At 42.7% G+C, this 16,365-nt stretch overlaps 1 protein-coding gene across 1 annotated transcript in view; it reads right to left on the minus strand.

Annotated features, from left to right (window-relative positions):
- Positions 1–7,212: 7,212 nt before the first annotated feature.
- The window catches only part of LOC114545345 (serine/threonine-protein kinase DCLK2), a 23,166-nt gene continuing 14,013 nt past the window's right edge, over positions 7,213–16,365 (minus strand). The window contains exons 7-16 of the mRNA XM_028563620.1: positions 15,861–15,933; positions 14,466–14,571; positions 14,259–14,316; positions 12,961–13,080; positions 12,705–12,851; positions 11,052–11,185; positions 9,279–9,356; positions 9,043–9,139; positions 8,478–8,558; positions 7,213–7,632 (exon numbers count right to left, since the gene is read on the minus strand). Of these exons, the coding sequence (XP_028419421.1) occupies positions 7,507–7,632; positions 8,478–8,558; positions 9,043–9,139; positions 9,279–9,356; positions 11,052–11,185; positions 12,705–12,851; positions 12,961–13,080; positions 14,259–14,316; positions 14,466–14,571; positions 15,861–15,933 (1,020 nt within the window). The 3' untranslated portion in view covers positions 7,213–7,506. The remainder of the gene's footprint in view (positions 7,633–8,477; positions 8,559–9,042; positions 9,140–9,278; positions 9,357–11,051; positions 11,186–12,704; positions 12,852–12,960; positions 13,081–14,258; positions 14,317–14,465; positions 14,572–15,860; positions 15,934–16,365) is intronic.

The raw sequence follows: 16,365 nt of genomic DNA on the forward strand, positions 1-16,365 counted from the left end.
CAGATCATTGTTACCATAAAAACATGCCTACAGCATGTCCTCAAAAGTTCTCACATCTCCGTCCACTTCAACTCTGGACTAGTTTTCCTAAAAGCATCTCGCAGTCAGAAATGCTCAAACAGCTGAGCTTTAATTTAGATTTAAAAATACTCACATAAAGTGTATGTTTTCTTACTTTCCTAGGAACAACTTTGAGAAAGTTTGAGTTGCGCTGTAAAGAAATAACACATTTTAAGCAACAAACGTCAAAGTTTTGTAGCTACCAGGTTCAAAGTTTAAGGGGTTCAGTCTAGTCTTTAACAAACTGGGTTGTCTTCAAAATAATGCTTTTAATGTTTCAACTGATTGAACTCAACATAAATCAACGTCCGACTCGGATTACTTTTAGGAAAAACCAGCCCAGTTTAGTTCAAACTCCTAATTTCTCTACTGTACTTAATAAAAAAAAATCTGTTCCTGTCTGAAATGAGCCATGATGTGAAATGATCACACACACACACACACACACACACAGGTTTACATTCTGCATTTGATATAAACACACACAAAGGGCCTGATAACTACAGCCACCCTGGGTCAAATCAATCTGAAATCCACTCAGTCTTTGCTCGCAACAGTGGAACCCAAAGGATTGTCTTTGTAATGATTTAACTGAACTCCAGCCGCCTGTCAATTAATTAAAGCTGCATTCAAGTCCCAATGAAGTCCCAGTTTCAGGGAATTAGAAGCACTTCTGACAATATTTTTAGTACACTTTTGTTTGTTACATAAAAGAAAGATGGCGTCAGATACATTTTGAGTTTAAAAAAAAAAGCATTAACAACCAGGACGATAAGAGGAAAGGTTTTTTCTTCTTTTAAACTTTATTCAGGGAAGGTTCACTGAGAGGCAGCCTCTCTTTTGCAGGAACGCCCTGATCACATTCACACAGTTCCACATTCATACCTGGAAGCTGCCCAGTACAACCACAGTCTGATCTGCTGGCCACTGAGCAGCTCCACTGGAGTGGTTGGAGGTTAAGGGCCTTGCTCAAGGGCACCTCAGTGGTGGTAATGAGGGAGGGGACAAGCGCTGCTCTTTCACTTTCCTACCCAGATTTTATCCTACTGGTCTGGGGAATGAATCGACGACCTCCTGGTCACAAGCTTGCATCTCTAACCTTTAGGCCACCACTGCTCCCATTACTCTAATATCCAATCATTTTTCTTGGAGGTTAATGCAGCGCAAAACAGAGAACGGGAACAAAGAATTGTACAATGTGTCACAATTATGCAACAAGATCTCTCAAACTTGAATAGCCTCAAGTGGATTTCAGTACATATAGCAATACATTTGCAAGCTGCGTTTAAAGAAACTCATTCACTAGTTGACTGCTGGGTTCAGTTGATTCTCTGACTCACCAGTTTGTAAAATTTTTGGAACCACATGAACAAGACGTGAAGACGGGGCAGTGGGCATCGTGCAACTTTGGAGGGGGGCTTTAGGCTGCCCACCCAATCAGAAATTAGAAACGGCACTCTTATTTTTTTTTTTTGCTATTTTTTTCCATTGGCTGAACACATTTTCTTAACTTTTGTTTGGGTAGGCAAGACGTACGTTTGGGTGGGCTGAGCCCATTCTTGCCTATGCTATCACTGGCCTTAAGTGACGAACAAAAATATCGGCAAATTACAAACCAATGTGATTTTTTTTTATTGGCTCACGATAGGCCCCTCGTCTTCATTAGCCCCTGGCCGGTAAGCCTGTGCCTTTAGAAAACCCCTGCATGCAAGAAAAGGAACAAAACTTATAGTGATGGATTCAACCAAGTTTTTGCAAGAAATGAACCGAAACAAATAAGCCAGTTTACAGACCTTTTTGGAAAATAATTACACAATGGCATTACTGCCTCTCTTCTCAGCTCTAAAACACATTTGTAGTGCTTGTAGTAAACTGTACATTAGCATCAGATGGCAGACAGCCAGTCAAAAGTCATAAAAACAGGAAAGATTTCAGCTACTTGGTGACTCAGGTGTGGCTGCAGCACTAAGAGCATCAACAGAAGGCTCATCTTGGTTTGGTTTAAAGCAAAGAGAAAAGGAATTAAGACTACTGGGTTCATAGCAGGCATAGAAGGTCGAAGGCCGAGCCGCTGATTAAAAGGAGTTCCACTTTTGCTGCAAACTGTGATTTAATTGTGAGGAACTGAATGAGTGTGATGCTTGATGTGTACTTGATAATTAGTGTTGGCACAGACTTTGCACTGACTAAGTTTCTTGTCATCCTAACCCTTGTGTTGTCTTCATGTCGATCAAGCAACTTTTCTGGGGCAAAATTTGTAATTAAAACTTTTATTTTTTCGCCATTTTTGTCACTTTTCCCGACCATGTTTTGGAAATCTAGACGCACCCTAGCGGTAGCAAATGTAATTTGCAGCCAGGGTCGGTCTAGCAACTCTCTGTTGGCTTGCCAAACTCTAGTCAGGCCAATCACATCGTGTATAGAGTCGGTGGGCGGGGCTTAACATAATGACTGCAGAGTTGCGATGGTTCTGCGTGAATTCCCTGCTACTTGAAAACAAAGAAGATTGCTGCTGCTGTTGGAGAACAGCGGTCTTTGGAATTGCCTTTGGCCGCGACTCTGGAAGACTTGGAGTTCAGCTTTTCTTTGAGAAAAGAACAAAAGAACGGCACTGAAGTCATTCTTAACTACGTCACCTTCTTCGTTGCTCTGCCTGGTTGTAGCGCTATCCTATTGCGTGCAGAGGGAATTTGAAAGACAACTGTTTATCCCGCCCCTCGGATTGAGCCCAGCCAATGGTGTGTTCCCAGACCCAACATCCTGATGTTGGTCTGGTTTATCAGGCTAACTTTTTGAAACTTTTTCCACAAAAAAATCTCTTTTTTCCAAGTTCTTTTATAAAAAGAATTCTCCAAATGTTGAAAAATTTTATAAAACAGCCAAATTCGATGAAAGTAGTTATTTAACTTGTGAAGAGCGTTGCATGACAACAGGAGGGTTAAAGTAACTTTTCAAGACGGCACATCATCGCCAAAAACTCTTAATCAGCGGCTCCCGCCAAAATGTCAAGGCCATGGAAAGGTCGTGCTAAGTTCAAAGGTCATGATAAGGTCATAACAACACTGCATCAGGTCAACGCATTTATCCAGATAACACTTAAAATCAAGTTTTAAAAACAAAAGTCACCCACTTTCCTTTGATGCAGACACATACACACACACTGAAACTCGTACTTTCCACAGGATTTTAAGTTAAAACATTACACTGTGGAAATCAAACACACTTATTTACACACACACACCTTTTCTTCACCCTCAGTATTCTTATAACTAGTTATAACTAACGACAACTTGATGGATGTGTGGATGGAGCGACGTGATTGATGGATGACCCACTAACGTCACATCTCACAGACACATGAACACATAAGGAAAGAGATCCATCGTTGTCCACTCGACGATCTCTTTCATTACAGTTTGTCAACATCCCTCCAAAACCTTGTTTTTCATGAGCCTGTTTTAGATTTTAATGAGCTAAAATGGATGTTCAGGGGTGGAAGATCTTAAGTAAAAGTACTAATACTACTCTTTAAAAATAGTCAATTACAAGGAAATTTGCTGCATTGAAAATGTACTTAAAGTATGAAAAATAAAAGTACTCAATGCAGGAAAAATGTCCCCTGGGAGTTTATATAATTATATATTATTACTTATTCCTCATGAATTAATGGTATAATAAGAAACATTGGCTCTTCAGGAAAAACAAGGCGTTTTTTTCGGGATGCCGACACATGTCTATGATGAGATTATTTCTTTTCATTGTGGTATATTTATTTTTTTCAAAACTGCTACAGTTTTCCTACTTTACAACTGACTCACACAGACGGACACCAACAGACAGAGTGATATTTACAGTATTTACAACATATTTTATCCTCCGTTGACTGCAGGCGGGAGGAGAGGCGGGGAGCTCGGGGTTCGGACTGGAACGCGCCCCTCGACCTCAGTCATACTGCCGGCAGAAACCTTTGACAAGTTGGTGAAAATGTATTTTTTTTCTTTAAAGTGTGAGGTTTAGAAGTCACTCAGTTAATTTGAGTTACAGTACGAAGGCTGAGGAATAGGTGAAGGACGGGCGATTCTATGTAGACGAGGCTCATTATTTTTTGAAGTTTTTGTGTGTGTTTTTCAAAAAGGAATCCGGTAAAAATCTGGTTTAGGAAAAATCAAAAAACCAAAAGTCCAGGTTGAAATCGGGCTGTAGAAAACCACATTTTGTGGTTTTATGAGGAGTTACATGTTGGACAGATTTCTTGGTGAGCAAGAGCACAATTTTCCATTTTCACATTTCTTTTTGTGTACAGGTACAAGAAAACGGGGACATATAACACCAGTCTTGGCCTTTCTTTGTTGGCTTCCGGTACGTTTCAGGATCGATTTTAAGATCTTATTACTTGTCTTCAAGGCTTTAAATGGTTTGGCCCCTTTGTATCTCGCTGAACTTTTACATCACTTTTCACCAGTGAGAACATTGAGGTCAACCAACCGTCCTTAGGCTAAAAAGTAGAGGGGATCGAGCTTTTGCGGTGGGTGCTCCCATCCTCTCGAATAGCGTTCCATTGTATATTCGAGAGACGCAAACTATGGGCCCTATTTTAAAGATCTAAGCACACAGCGTGGAGCGCCTGGCGCAGGTGCGTTTAGGGCGTGTCCAAATCCACTTTTTGCTTGTTTAATGGCGGAAAAAAGGGTCCGTGCGCCGGGCGCATGGTTCAAAAGGGTTGTACTTAGTGTCTTCACAGGTGTGTTTTGGGCGTAACATGCAATCAACCAATCAAAGGGTCATCTCCCATTCCCTTTTAAAAGCCAGGCGCGTTTGGACCTTGGAGCATTTCTATTATGATGGTGGATTTGCACCGTAATATTTTTATATGTAATCTTCTGCGCGTCCCTGTATGTGTAACAAACATAGTGTGTGTGTGCACAAGCCTTGGAGAATTTTACTAATTTGCTGTTAAAATAACAATGAAATGCTGCATTATTGACTTTAGGCTGATTTAAACAACGTGGGCGCTGGACGGGAAATTGACAACTGCGTTGGTCTTAAACTAGCAAAGACACTTGCGTTGGGCTTTGCACTGTGCCGGGTGCCAGATAGGGCCCTAAATATACTTTTAAGTCCTTGCTAAAGAAACACAGTTTTAACTCTGGCCATTGGTCCTAGCTGAGTCTGGGCATCAAATGTGTTTTGTTGTTTCATGTTAGTTGTAACAATGTATTTTACAGGACAATTCTGCATTTGATATTTACCTTGTTCAGCACATTGGTCAACCACTGTTGTTTTAATGTGCTATATAAATACATTTGAAATTGACATAGATTAACGTGGGAATGATAACATGTTAATTAGTCCACGTTAGAGGTGCTGGTAGGCAGATTTCTGAACTTTGAACCTTAGTCTTGAGGCTGAGCTGGAGTATTTCCTCCCTGCTCCACGCTTACATACAGACATGAAAAAGATATGCATTTTCTCATCCAACTCTTGGCAAGAAGGCATATTTTTTTGAATGTCAAACTATCCCTTTAAACAGATCTGCTCCTTTTGAAAAGCCATGGTAAACTTTAGAGGGAAAAAAATCTGTAAAAACCCCCAAAAAACAATGAGCCTTATCTGTCTATACAGCCAATGGCTGTGCTGGGGTCTGAAGAGTGAAACGTATGGAAAGGTATGGGCTGAGATTTTAGGATATTACAAGGAATTAATCAGCAGCGTAAACAGGCACAGTACTCAAATATCTCCTCGGGTTGGTGGGCGCCAAGTAGAAGAAATGAGAAACGTCCTTCAGGTCAGCGAAAGGAGAGCTGGAGGGTAAAGGCAGGATAAATGGGACGTTTCCCAGAATACATGGAAGACATCCTGGTCGCCAAGCGGCAGGGACTATAGAGGAAATGATCCCTAAACCAGAGAGACTGTTGTCAATTAATCAGTTGTTTATAACCCTATGGTAGCCTTTTTCAAAGCCTCTAAATTAAGCGTAATTCAGAGCAGAGGTAAGGGCCAAATCCAGGAAATGGGTCCAGTCACATGATACTGTACACTAGGTGATGAAACGGGTTGTGTCCAATAGCACCTTCATGGTGTCCCAGTGTTGATATGGTGTGTGTCCTTCAAGTAGCAGTGCGGCAACTTCATTAGTGTCCAGCAAAAAACAAAATGGGACCCCCATCTCTTGATGGAGCTCATCAGAGACAATGTAAATACTTTCCAGTACAGCAGCAGAGACGGGACTTGTGAAAGTCTTCAGTTAATTATTAAATGCTTGTTTAGACCAGAGGAGAGGACAGTTTCCAGGAAATAAATTAAGAATACCAACGGATTGGTAAAGAATACTGTTCAGTTTCCAGTAAATTAAACGGAACATCTTTAAAGACCATTGAGAAGGAAACTCCTTCGGTGCCGAGTAGAAGCAAACAAAACTATTCTAGACTAGAGGCAGTGAAACATGACTTGTTCTGGACTAGAGGTCCGGGAACTCCTTCGCCTTCCAGTTGAAAAAAATGAGACATATTGTAGACCAGATTTGAAGGATCTTGTTTGGTTTCCAGTGGATGAAAAGGAACACGTTTTGTACCATAGATAAGGTAACTTCTTTGTGTCCAGTATGTGAATTGGGATGAGTTCTCGAGCAGAGACAGATATCTTGTTTGGTTTCCAGTGGATGAAATGGGACACGTTATAAATCATACTTGAGGGAATTTGTTTGGTTTCCAGTGGATGAAAAGGAACGTTTTCTTGACCAGAGGTTGTGGGAACTCTACTTGGCCTTGGCCTCAAGTTTATAGTCGATCTCGGCAGGGCCGGTATTTGTGTGTGTGGTAGAGCGAGTGAGAGAGTGACGGCGATTAGCTTCGGAGCGTCTCTAGAGTCGTAGTGAGAGAACTAAAGTGTCTCCCCTGTTCTTTCTGACCACGGTGGGAAATCTGTAGCAGGAGAAGTCAACCCTCTCCTTGATTTCATGTTGTTTACGAAGAAGGAGAACCAGGAAATGAGTTGGGGGGGGGGAATGCAACGCTACCAAGCCCCTACGTGTGTCGCCGTAGAGAGGCTACGGTGTAGGGTCTGGCGTAGGTTCGTGTCTCCACGTACCTACGTACGTAACCACAGCGTAGATTTGTACGCAGAAGTATAAATCATGCTTAACAGGGAGGTATTTTAGTCCAAATGTAAGAGAATTCATTTGGTTTCCAGTAGGGGGAAAACTGGTCCCATCCTTGACCGAGGGTGGCGAATTAGTTTGGCTTCCAGAAGCTTTAACTCTTTTGGTTTCCAAAAGATCAAACAGGGCGTGTTCTAAACTGAAGATGATGAAACTCATTTTGTTTTTATTGGGGAAAAAAAACTTCTAACCCGGATTCAAGGGGAACTTGTCTGGGGGTTTCCAGTCGATCAAAACGCACAATGTTGTGTTTTGGTTTCGAGTCGATGAAACGTGAACGTCGACGTGTTTTAGACCATTGGTGAGGGAACTTGTTTGGTTTCCAGGATCGGGGATTCCTGCTCCGGTTCCAGTGCTTCTCCACTGATCTGTTCTTCAGTGCTGCTCACAGTGTGGGAGTCTACGGGAGCCTCGTCCTGAACAAAAACACAACAATAACAAAGCTCAGTAGGAAAGTTAACATAAGACTGAGTACTCAGATTACATTTTTTTGCTTTTAATTTGTAATCTAATGTGCTTGTTTTTAAGTTTTTGTACTGTTTTTACAGTTACTTTTCAGAATAACTTGAATGTGGAAGTTTCCAGAAAGTTAAAATTTTGCAAAAGCGGCTTGTGTTTTAAAAGAGTTTCTGACCAAATCAGCTCAAGGTGCTTTAAAGGAACACAATGTTTTCGTTAAGGAACCATAGAACATAGTTACTTCTGCTTTAAAGTAGTCTATGTCCACAACCTTCCACTTCAGGGATTGTCCAGTCCTTTTTTTTGACCGGATTTCCGTTACCTTCCGCTTTATGTTGTAATTCTAAACTCTGGTGCATTTCTGAGGACTATGGTTAACTGCTCCTCAGATCTCTGCAGGGTAAATCCAGACAGCTAGCTAGAATATCTGTCCAACCTGAGTTTTCTGTTGCACAACTAAAACTACTTTTGAACGTACACGTTCTCCAAAAAACAAGTTCCTTCCCGAGGCTATTTTGCAGCTGCACTGTGGCTCTGCTCGGCACTTAGCACCGCCCAAGACGATTGTAATTGGTTTAAATAAATGCCAATAATCCCAAGAACGTTTTTCTCCCATCCCAGAATGCTGTGTGGACTAGCCAGACCCTCCTCCACAGGGTCTGGCTAGTCCACACAGCATTCAATGCGAGACTAGCTTTAAGGTAACTAACAAACTGATTTTCCGAAAGTGGTAAAACTCAGTTCCTCTCTTTCAGCACGTATGTGTGTAGTATTTGTGTAGTTTACATGTGCTCCCTCTTACCGTCACCCAAGGGTGAGACAGGACCTCCTCGGCAGTGAAGCGAGTGTCCACGTTCACCTGCAGCATCTGACTGATCAGCATCTGAGGAACAGGTCGTGAAAAGGTCTGAATTCATGTTCTGTTGAAATCTAACCACCTGGTGCCCCATTACAGAAAAATATCCTACGCCCTTTTCCTTTCTTAACTTTAAAAGATCGGAAAAAATCTTCCTATTAGAGAAGCAATTCCTAAACTCATGTCTGAGTCCTATCCTATCTCCGACCTCCTATCTTATCTTAACTTAAGAAATCCTAACTATAACGATAAATTAGATTCTTCAATCCCCACTCATCCCATCATGCCTGTATTATTTGATTAACATGATTCCTCAATAGATTATGTAAACCAAACTTACGTAGTACTCAAAATATTCAACCAACGTTAGGCAGACAAAACAACAAACTTCCTTAAATTGTCTACAGTTTGTATTAGAGCTGACTGGAAAAAGCCTTGAATGTCTGACTCCCCCAAGCATTGAAACGCTCCACCTGAGGACAAATTCACAGTCCGTATGAGCGAGAGGTACCTTGGCTGGGAGGCTGATGGCGTCCCAGTCCGGAGACGGAAACTCCAGTTTCCCTCTGAGGATCTGATCAAACAACTCCTCCTGGACGTTATTCTCACTGAGGAGCGCAAAAGGAGGGACATGTTTTACAAATTACACAAATTACAACATATGTATCAGTAAACAGCATTAGAAACATATTTAATATAATACAAATTTACATTGTTGATGATTACCAAAACTGTGTGTACATTTACCTTCTAAATGGAGGGAATCCACACAGCAGTATGTAGGTGATCACTCCTGCCGCCCAGATATCCACCTTCAGACCATAGCTACACACACACACACACACACACACACACACACACATTTTAATATACGTGTCTGTTAACATGTTGTTTTAACAACTAATACCCAGAAACTGAAGCCTACTCCGCACGTAGACAGTTTTTTTTTTTAAACGTAGCTTTTTCTCTGTGTTTTGGCCTTTCATCCACCATACAAACGGTGTTTTAGGTCACTGTAAACCGAGCATTTGGATAAAATGGCATTCGTGTGTTAACGTATAGACAAGGAAAACACAGGTTATGGCTTGTAATGGCTTATGTGCTCCGTTATCTACTTTGTGAGGCGTCAACAACTGAGGTAGTTTCGCTTTGCCAGGCGATCCACACGCTACGTAGCGGAGGAGGGTCTGGCTACGCCACATAGCATTCAGGGATGGGAGAACAACGTGCTCTCATAATGGTCATGGGCGGCACTAAGCTCCGAAACAGAGCCTCTGCTAAATAGCCAGAATGGAGATCACTGCTACAAAATTTTACGTCGCCAGTCTTGGATGTTGGACTTCTAGTTGTTTATAGGATTCCTAGCCTGAACGCCAGCCGAACTTAGCCCCGCCCACAACATCTGAGGTCGGGAAGTTCGGTCTGGACTTGATCCGTTGTGGAGACACGATGCTCGAACCAGAGCTGTTCGCACCAATCAAATTGTCAGGGAGCGGGCTTTATACGATGATGGACAGATGATCAACAGTAACATAATCAAACAACGTCACCAAAGAGCACTTGGGTTGAATTTGTTTACAACAAAGATGGCTGCCATCACGTCTGTTATAGAAGATATCGACAGCGCGTTCATTTAGAACCGCGATCAAGGCATTTGTCGATCGGAAAGATGTTTTTGCCGTCCTTCCTACGGGATTCGGCAACGTCACGTACTCCGTTGCTCTGATTGGTTGTAGGTCTATCCAATTGAGAGCATTTTATTGAAACACGCCCCATAATCACAGCCCGATGGAGCAGCATCAGACTCATAATCTGACTAGAATCTGAGTAGGACCACGTCAGGTTGTAGGATTCCAGTAACAATTTCTAAATCAGGTTTCTGATTGGCCAACATCTTTTCTTTGCTTCAGTTGTGTTTTAGGGGTTTTCATGTGGACAGAGATTTTTCTAAACGGTGCATGTGTGGACAGGATTTTTCCTATGTTTATTCTGTATATTTATGTTCCCTGTTGTGTAGATTTATCCTGTTTTGTGTATTCTGAGTAGTGTATGTTTCTGTTTCCTGTTTTATTGTGATAGTCAGTTTTCTTTCTTGTCATGTCTAGTTCTGCTTCCTGTGTTTTCCCGCCTGTGTGATGGTCTAATGTGCTCCACCTGTTCCCCAGCCCCGGTGTCACCTGTCCCGTGTTTGCTCGTTACCTAGTTTATTTAGCCTATTTAGTTTCCTTTGTCTCTTGTCAGATCGTTGTTTGTGTTCATGTCTTGCCTGGTCAGTTTGTTTTTGTCAGTGTGTTTCACCCTTGTGCCTTTATTTAGAGTTTTCCCGGTGATCTTTTGCTCTTGTGAGTTTTTTGCTTTTTGGATCTCCTTCGTTTTGCTCCCTGTTTTTGTGTTAATAAACCCACAAGCTCAAACCTTCTTCTGCCTACCTGCCGTATCTCTGCTTTTGGGTCCTCTAATTCCCTGCGCCTCGTCACAGAACGAAGGAAAAACCACGTTTTTAAAAAATACCAGTCTTACCCGGTCTCAGCGATGATCTCCGGGGCGACATACGTCGGCGTGCCACAAACGGTGTACAGCGGTCCCTCCACCACCGTCGCCAAACCAAAGTCGCCCAGCTTCAGTGACTTAGTGCCGTCGGGATACTCACACACCTGCAGTAAACACACACTAACACTTCAAATACTCACGGTACTATTACAAAAAAGCAATACAAAAAGAAAATGAATACGCTTATTTAAAAAAAGGTGTATTTTTAACAGTTGTAGCTGGTATTCATACACCTACAACACATCTTTTATCCAATAAGTGTAAAGAAAAACTTCTTCTTCTATTCATGAAGCCAGAATTACATTTTAACGTCCCTTTAAATGTATTTATTTTGTCTTATTTATGTATAATTAAATACAGAGTACCGCTAGGACTTTCAAGAATTACTAACAGAACATTGTTTGTGTACTACAGTTTGAATTTTTTTCTTTTTTTCAAATACAGGAACTTGTCAAAATAAAAGCCCAACTCTAACAGGTTACTTTAATTCTATGTTTCTTCCATTTTTCATTGTGGGGTCACCTCTCTTAATATATCCATGGTTAGCTATAGCCAGATTAGCCATTGTTAGCAATACCAGTTGATAACAACACATTGCGCTGTTTTTGTGCATAAACAGCATAACAACATGTCCACAGATAGAAGTTGGACAGCTTAGGACTGATTTAGTGAGACACAAGTTAAACAGAAGTGCTAATAACGTTCCCACAGCCCTATGTTCCCACAGCCCTATGTTCCCACAGCCCTATGGTCCCACAGCCCTATGGTCCCACAGCCCTATGTTCCCACAGCACCTATGTTCCCACAGCCCAATGGTCCCACAGCCCTATGTTCCCACAGCCCAATGTTCCCACAGCCCTATGTTCCCACAGCCCAATGGTCCCACAGCCCAATGGTCCCACAGCCCTATGGTCCCACAGCCCAATGGTCCCACAGCCCAATGGTCCCACAGCCCTATGTTCCCACAGCCCAATGTTCCCACAGCCCTATGTTCCCACAGCCCTATGTTCCCACAGCCCAATGGTCCCACAGCCCAATGGTCCCACAGCCCTATGGTCCCACAGCCCAATGGTCCCACAGCCCAATGGTCCCACAGCCCTATGGTCCCACAGCCCAATGGTCCCACAGCCCAATGGTCCCACAGCCCTATGGTCCCACAGCCCAATGGTCCCACAGCCCTATGGTCCCACAGCCCTATGGTCCCACAGCCCAATGGTCCCACAGCCCAATGGTCCCACAGCCCAATGGTCCCACAGCCCAATGGTCCCACAGCCCTATGGTCCCACAGCCCAATGGTCCCACAGCCCAATGGTCCCACATTTCTAGGACATTTTCAAAATGAGGTCTTGTGTTCCTACATTTCCCTTCAATTTAAGCCCTATCCTCCCACAACATGTTTTTAGGGTTAGGGGGATAAAATCTGATAAACATTTATGAAAAAGGAAATGTGGGAACATAGGGCCTAATTTTGAAAATAATTGTAGAAATGTGGGTGGATTTTTAGCTTGGGGTACTGCAAGGCTGTCAGACCTTGTGTGTGTGTGTGTGTGTGTGTGTGTGTGTGTGTGTGTGTGTGTGTGTGTGTGTGTGTGTGTGTGTGTGTGTGTGTGCGTACGTACGTACCAGCAGGTTCTCTGGTTTGATGTCTCGGTGGACGATGTTCATCCGGTGTAGGTACTTGACGGCCCCGGCCAGGTTGAACACCATGGCGCTGGAGTCGCGCTCGCTGTACTTTGTGGAGGAGGTGATGGCGTCAAACAGGTCGCCGCCCTGAAGGAGGCAAAGATCAAAAGTGATCAAAAGGGTGCAAAAATTGTCATTTAAATATTTCTTTATATTCTTTATTGCAAAGACAAACGGGAAGAAGATGAAGAGGCACCTTGACGAGCTCCATGACCAGGAACAGCTGACTGGGCGTTTCATCCACCTCGATTAACTGGATGATGCTCGGATGTCGAACCCTCCGCAGCACTGCCACTTCATTTTCTATCAGGTGCTCCTGACACACACACACACAGACACACACAGACAGACACACAGACACACACAAATACACACACACACACACACACACACACACATGTTAACGCACTGGCTGTTTTTCTGTTTTTTTGTCAGGTGGATGCTGAGCAGCAAAAGGAAAGGACACCTGCGAGTCCTGCTGTCAGCACTCCAGGTAACTCTCTCTCTCACACACACACACGCACACACACACAGACACACACACACACACACACACACACACATATACATTTAAAGAATATTTGGTTTACAGGTGTTGGTTCTTCAGACGCTGCTGAGGTGTTAAGCTTTCTACAGAGACAGACTCGAAAGGTTCTACGTTTTTCTCAGATCTCCCAGCCTTCCTGAACTACACACGGCAAGTTCTGCACCTGATTGAATTTCTCCTTGTTCTTTCTGAAGATCGGTTCATTGTTTGAAACTGAGACAGAGCTTTAAACTCTTTGCAACTTTAGAACTAATGTGGAGTTAGTTAGCCACATGAGCTAACGTTTGCAAACCAAAAATACGGGAAACTGTTTTACAGACTGCAGTTGTGTGACACTCAAAGCAGAATTTGGCAGATTTGCCGACTTTGAGGCTCAGAAATTGCCATAGAACCAGAGAGTTTACATATTCAGGCTGTGAAACAGGTTTTTGTAAAAAAAAAAAAAAAAAAATTATCTGTGATGGCTAAGGAACTTTTTTGCTAACTTTTTAGGGCTTTACGTCGACCAAACTGTTAGTGAGAAAGATATATGAGACACAATTAATACAGTCAAAGGTGTTATTCAACTTTTCGGTTGACAAAATGACATGTCCTTGCCCTTAATATGATTCTCATTCTCCAGTGTGGCCCTTAGTGAAGTTGAGTTCGACACCCCTGACATAGGCTCTTTTGCCTTTTGTCAAGAATGAGTCCTTTATACATTTTTAACGTAGGCTATCGGCCACTTGGAAGTTGGAACAAAGAAATAAAATAAGTCCTCCAGAGGCCAGCCTCCGTTTCACCTCCTCAGCATCCATTTTAGCGCTAATCGAAACGCATCACCTGACCGCTCATTTACCGCGCAACCCGCAGCGCAAGCCCGAGCCCGGTAAAATGATAGCAATTAAGACAAGGCAAAGATCTTCAGCTCAACAAGGGCCCTTAAGAGTGCTACATATCAGCGTTACCTTCCCGCAGCAGCGAGCTTTATCGATGATCTTCAGAGCGTACTCCTGCCCCGTTGACCTGTCAATCAAAACACAACACAAACTGTAACAGTAGCCCATCAATCTTAACAACATTTGAACTTTCATGAAAGTAACTAGGGTGTTCTTTTTGAATAATAGTTTGGACTGTTCCAAAAACGACAACAACAACAAAAAAAAGCTCCTTACCTCTCCACGCACTCTTTTACCACGGCAAAGTTCCCGTCTCCGATCACTTTACCGACTTGGTACTTCTCGTTGATCATGGAGGAAGAAACGGTCCGATTACCGTTCACTGTGAGGAGGAGGAGGAGAAGAAGAAGAAGGGAATATTCTTTGACTTTTATATTTCACTCATCCGAATCCCGTTACAGCCCATGACCTCTACGTAATCAACCAGCTTTAACAACATGTTGAGAGTTTGACAGCTTTCATTAAGATGTTGGCTTTGAAAATCAAACTCTTGAACCCAGAAACTCAAAAGGTTTTCTGTCCCCTTGACACACGCGTTAAGCCACGGAGTCTTTTTCTGCTTCACGGGTCGGTCGGTATGTTGACTTTCCCTCAGAGCGTACACCAGACTAACCCTTGATGCCTCGAGGCTTTCAAGCTGCCACTGACTCACACTGCTGCAGAGCTTTTTTTTGGGCTCTTCAGTCTTTTCTTGAGATGCTGTTTTTCAAAATTCACTCAGATACTCAGTCTAAAAACAAACTTGCATGACGCAGCTCTGTTATGAAATCCGTTGGCTTTGAGAATGTCCCGATTCATCACCTCAAAACCTTTCTGTAAAGGTCCGTTCTGTTAGCTGTTTTATTTGGGCCTAAAATTAAATATGTAGGTTTCAAATGTATCGTAGTTTGATCCTAACCTTTAATGCTGGCTTTCTGAGAGCACTAAAGGTTACATTTCTGACAATCTCAACAAGAAGTGACTTTAGAGTCAGTTAAAGGTCCCATGGCATGACAATGTCACTTTATGAGGTTTTTTAACATGAATATGAGTTCCCCCAGCCTGCCTATGGTCCCCCAGTGGCTAGAAATGGTGATAGGTGTAAACCGAGCCCTGGGTATCCTGCTCTGGCTTTGAGAAAATGAAAGCTCAGATGGACCAATCAGTAATCTTCTCCTTATGAGGTCATAAGGAGCAAGGTTACCTCCCCTTTCTCTGCTTTGCCCACCCAGAGAATTTGGCCCACCCATGAGAGAGAGACATCATGGCTTGAAAACAAGCGAAGCATGGCAATTGATCAAGGCCACACCCCCACCCTCCACCTTGCCCCCCCTTCTCCTCCTCAATAGCGTTTAAAGCTACCGACACAGAAATGGCACATCCTAGGTAAAGCTCATTGTGGGACTGGCTCTAGTGGCTGTAATTCTGCACCAAGGCTGAATTTCGGGAAAGAGACTTCAGATACAGTATTAGGGGACCACTAAGGTCTATATAAAAGAGACTTCAGATACAGTATAGTAGGTTATGGGACCTTTAATTTAGATTTTCAGGCCCTTGATACAGACTTCAGACTATTGATTGTAAATATCAAAACACAATCTCCCACACACACACACACACACACACACACACCTTCGATAGGGGTGTCATCCGGCTGCTCGGCTTCTCCGTTTACATCCGTGGAGGAAGCTCGACGCGGAGAAACCTAGAGAGGAAAATAAGAATGATTTATTCTTTTGTTTTTAAGGAATTGTGTGAATCCTGATTAGAAAGAGAGGAAACAAAAGTGAGAGACCAACGCAGGATGAAAAAGTGGAAACAGACAAACATGGGAAGAGGAAAGAAGGAGTTCCTGATTCAAGATTAAAAGAAAAGGATTAAGATGGAAAAGAGACAGAATCTCTGAAGCAGTTCATCAACAAATTCTCCAACTAAATTGAAAACAGAAGTTTGGAACCTGCTTTAAAATTATTAAAGGGTAACTACCATTTTTTTCAGCTATTTTCCTATGTTTTTGTGTCTAAGTGACTGATGGGAATAACAATCTTTGACATTGGTCCAGTATTAAGCGAGATCGCTGCAGTCGGCAGCGGCGAAACAAGCTACAATCTAAGTTAATAAGGTTATTGTCCAGCTT

The sequence above is a fragment of the Perca flavescens genome, chromosome 19 (assembly GCF_004354835.1).
Source record: "Perca flavescens isolate YP-PL-M2 chromosome 19, PFLA_1.0, whole genome shotgun sequence".
NCBI lineage: Eukaryota > Metazoa > Chordata > Actinopteri > Perciformes > Percidae > Perca > Perca flavescens.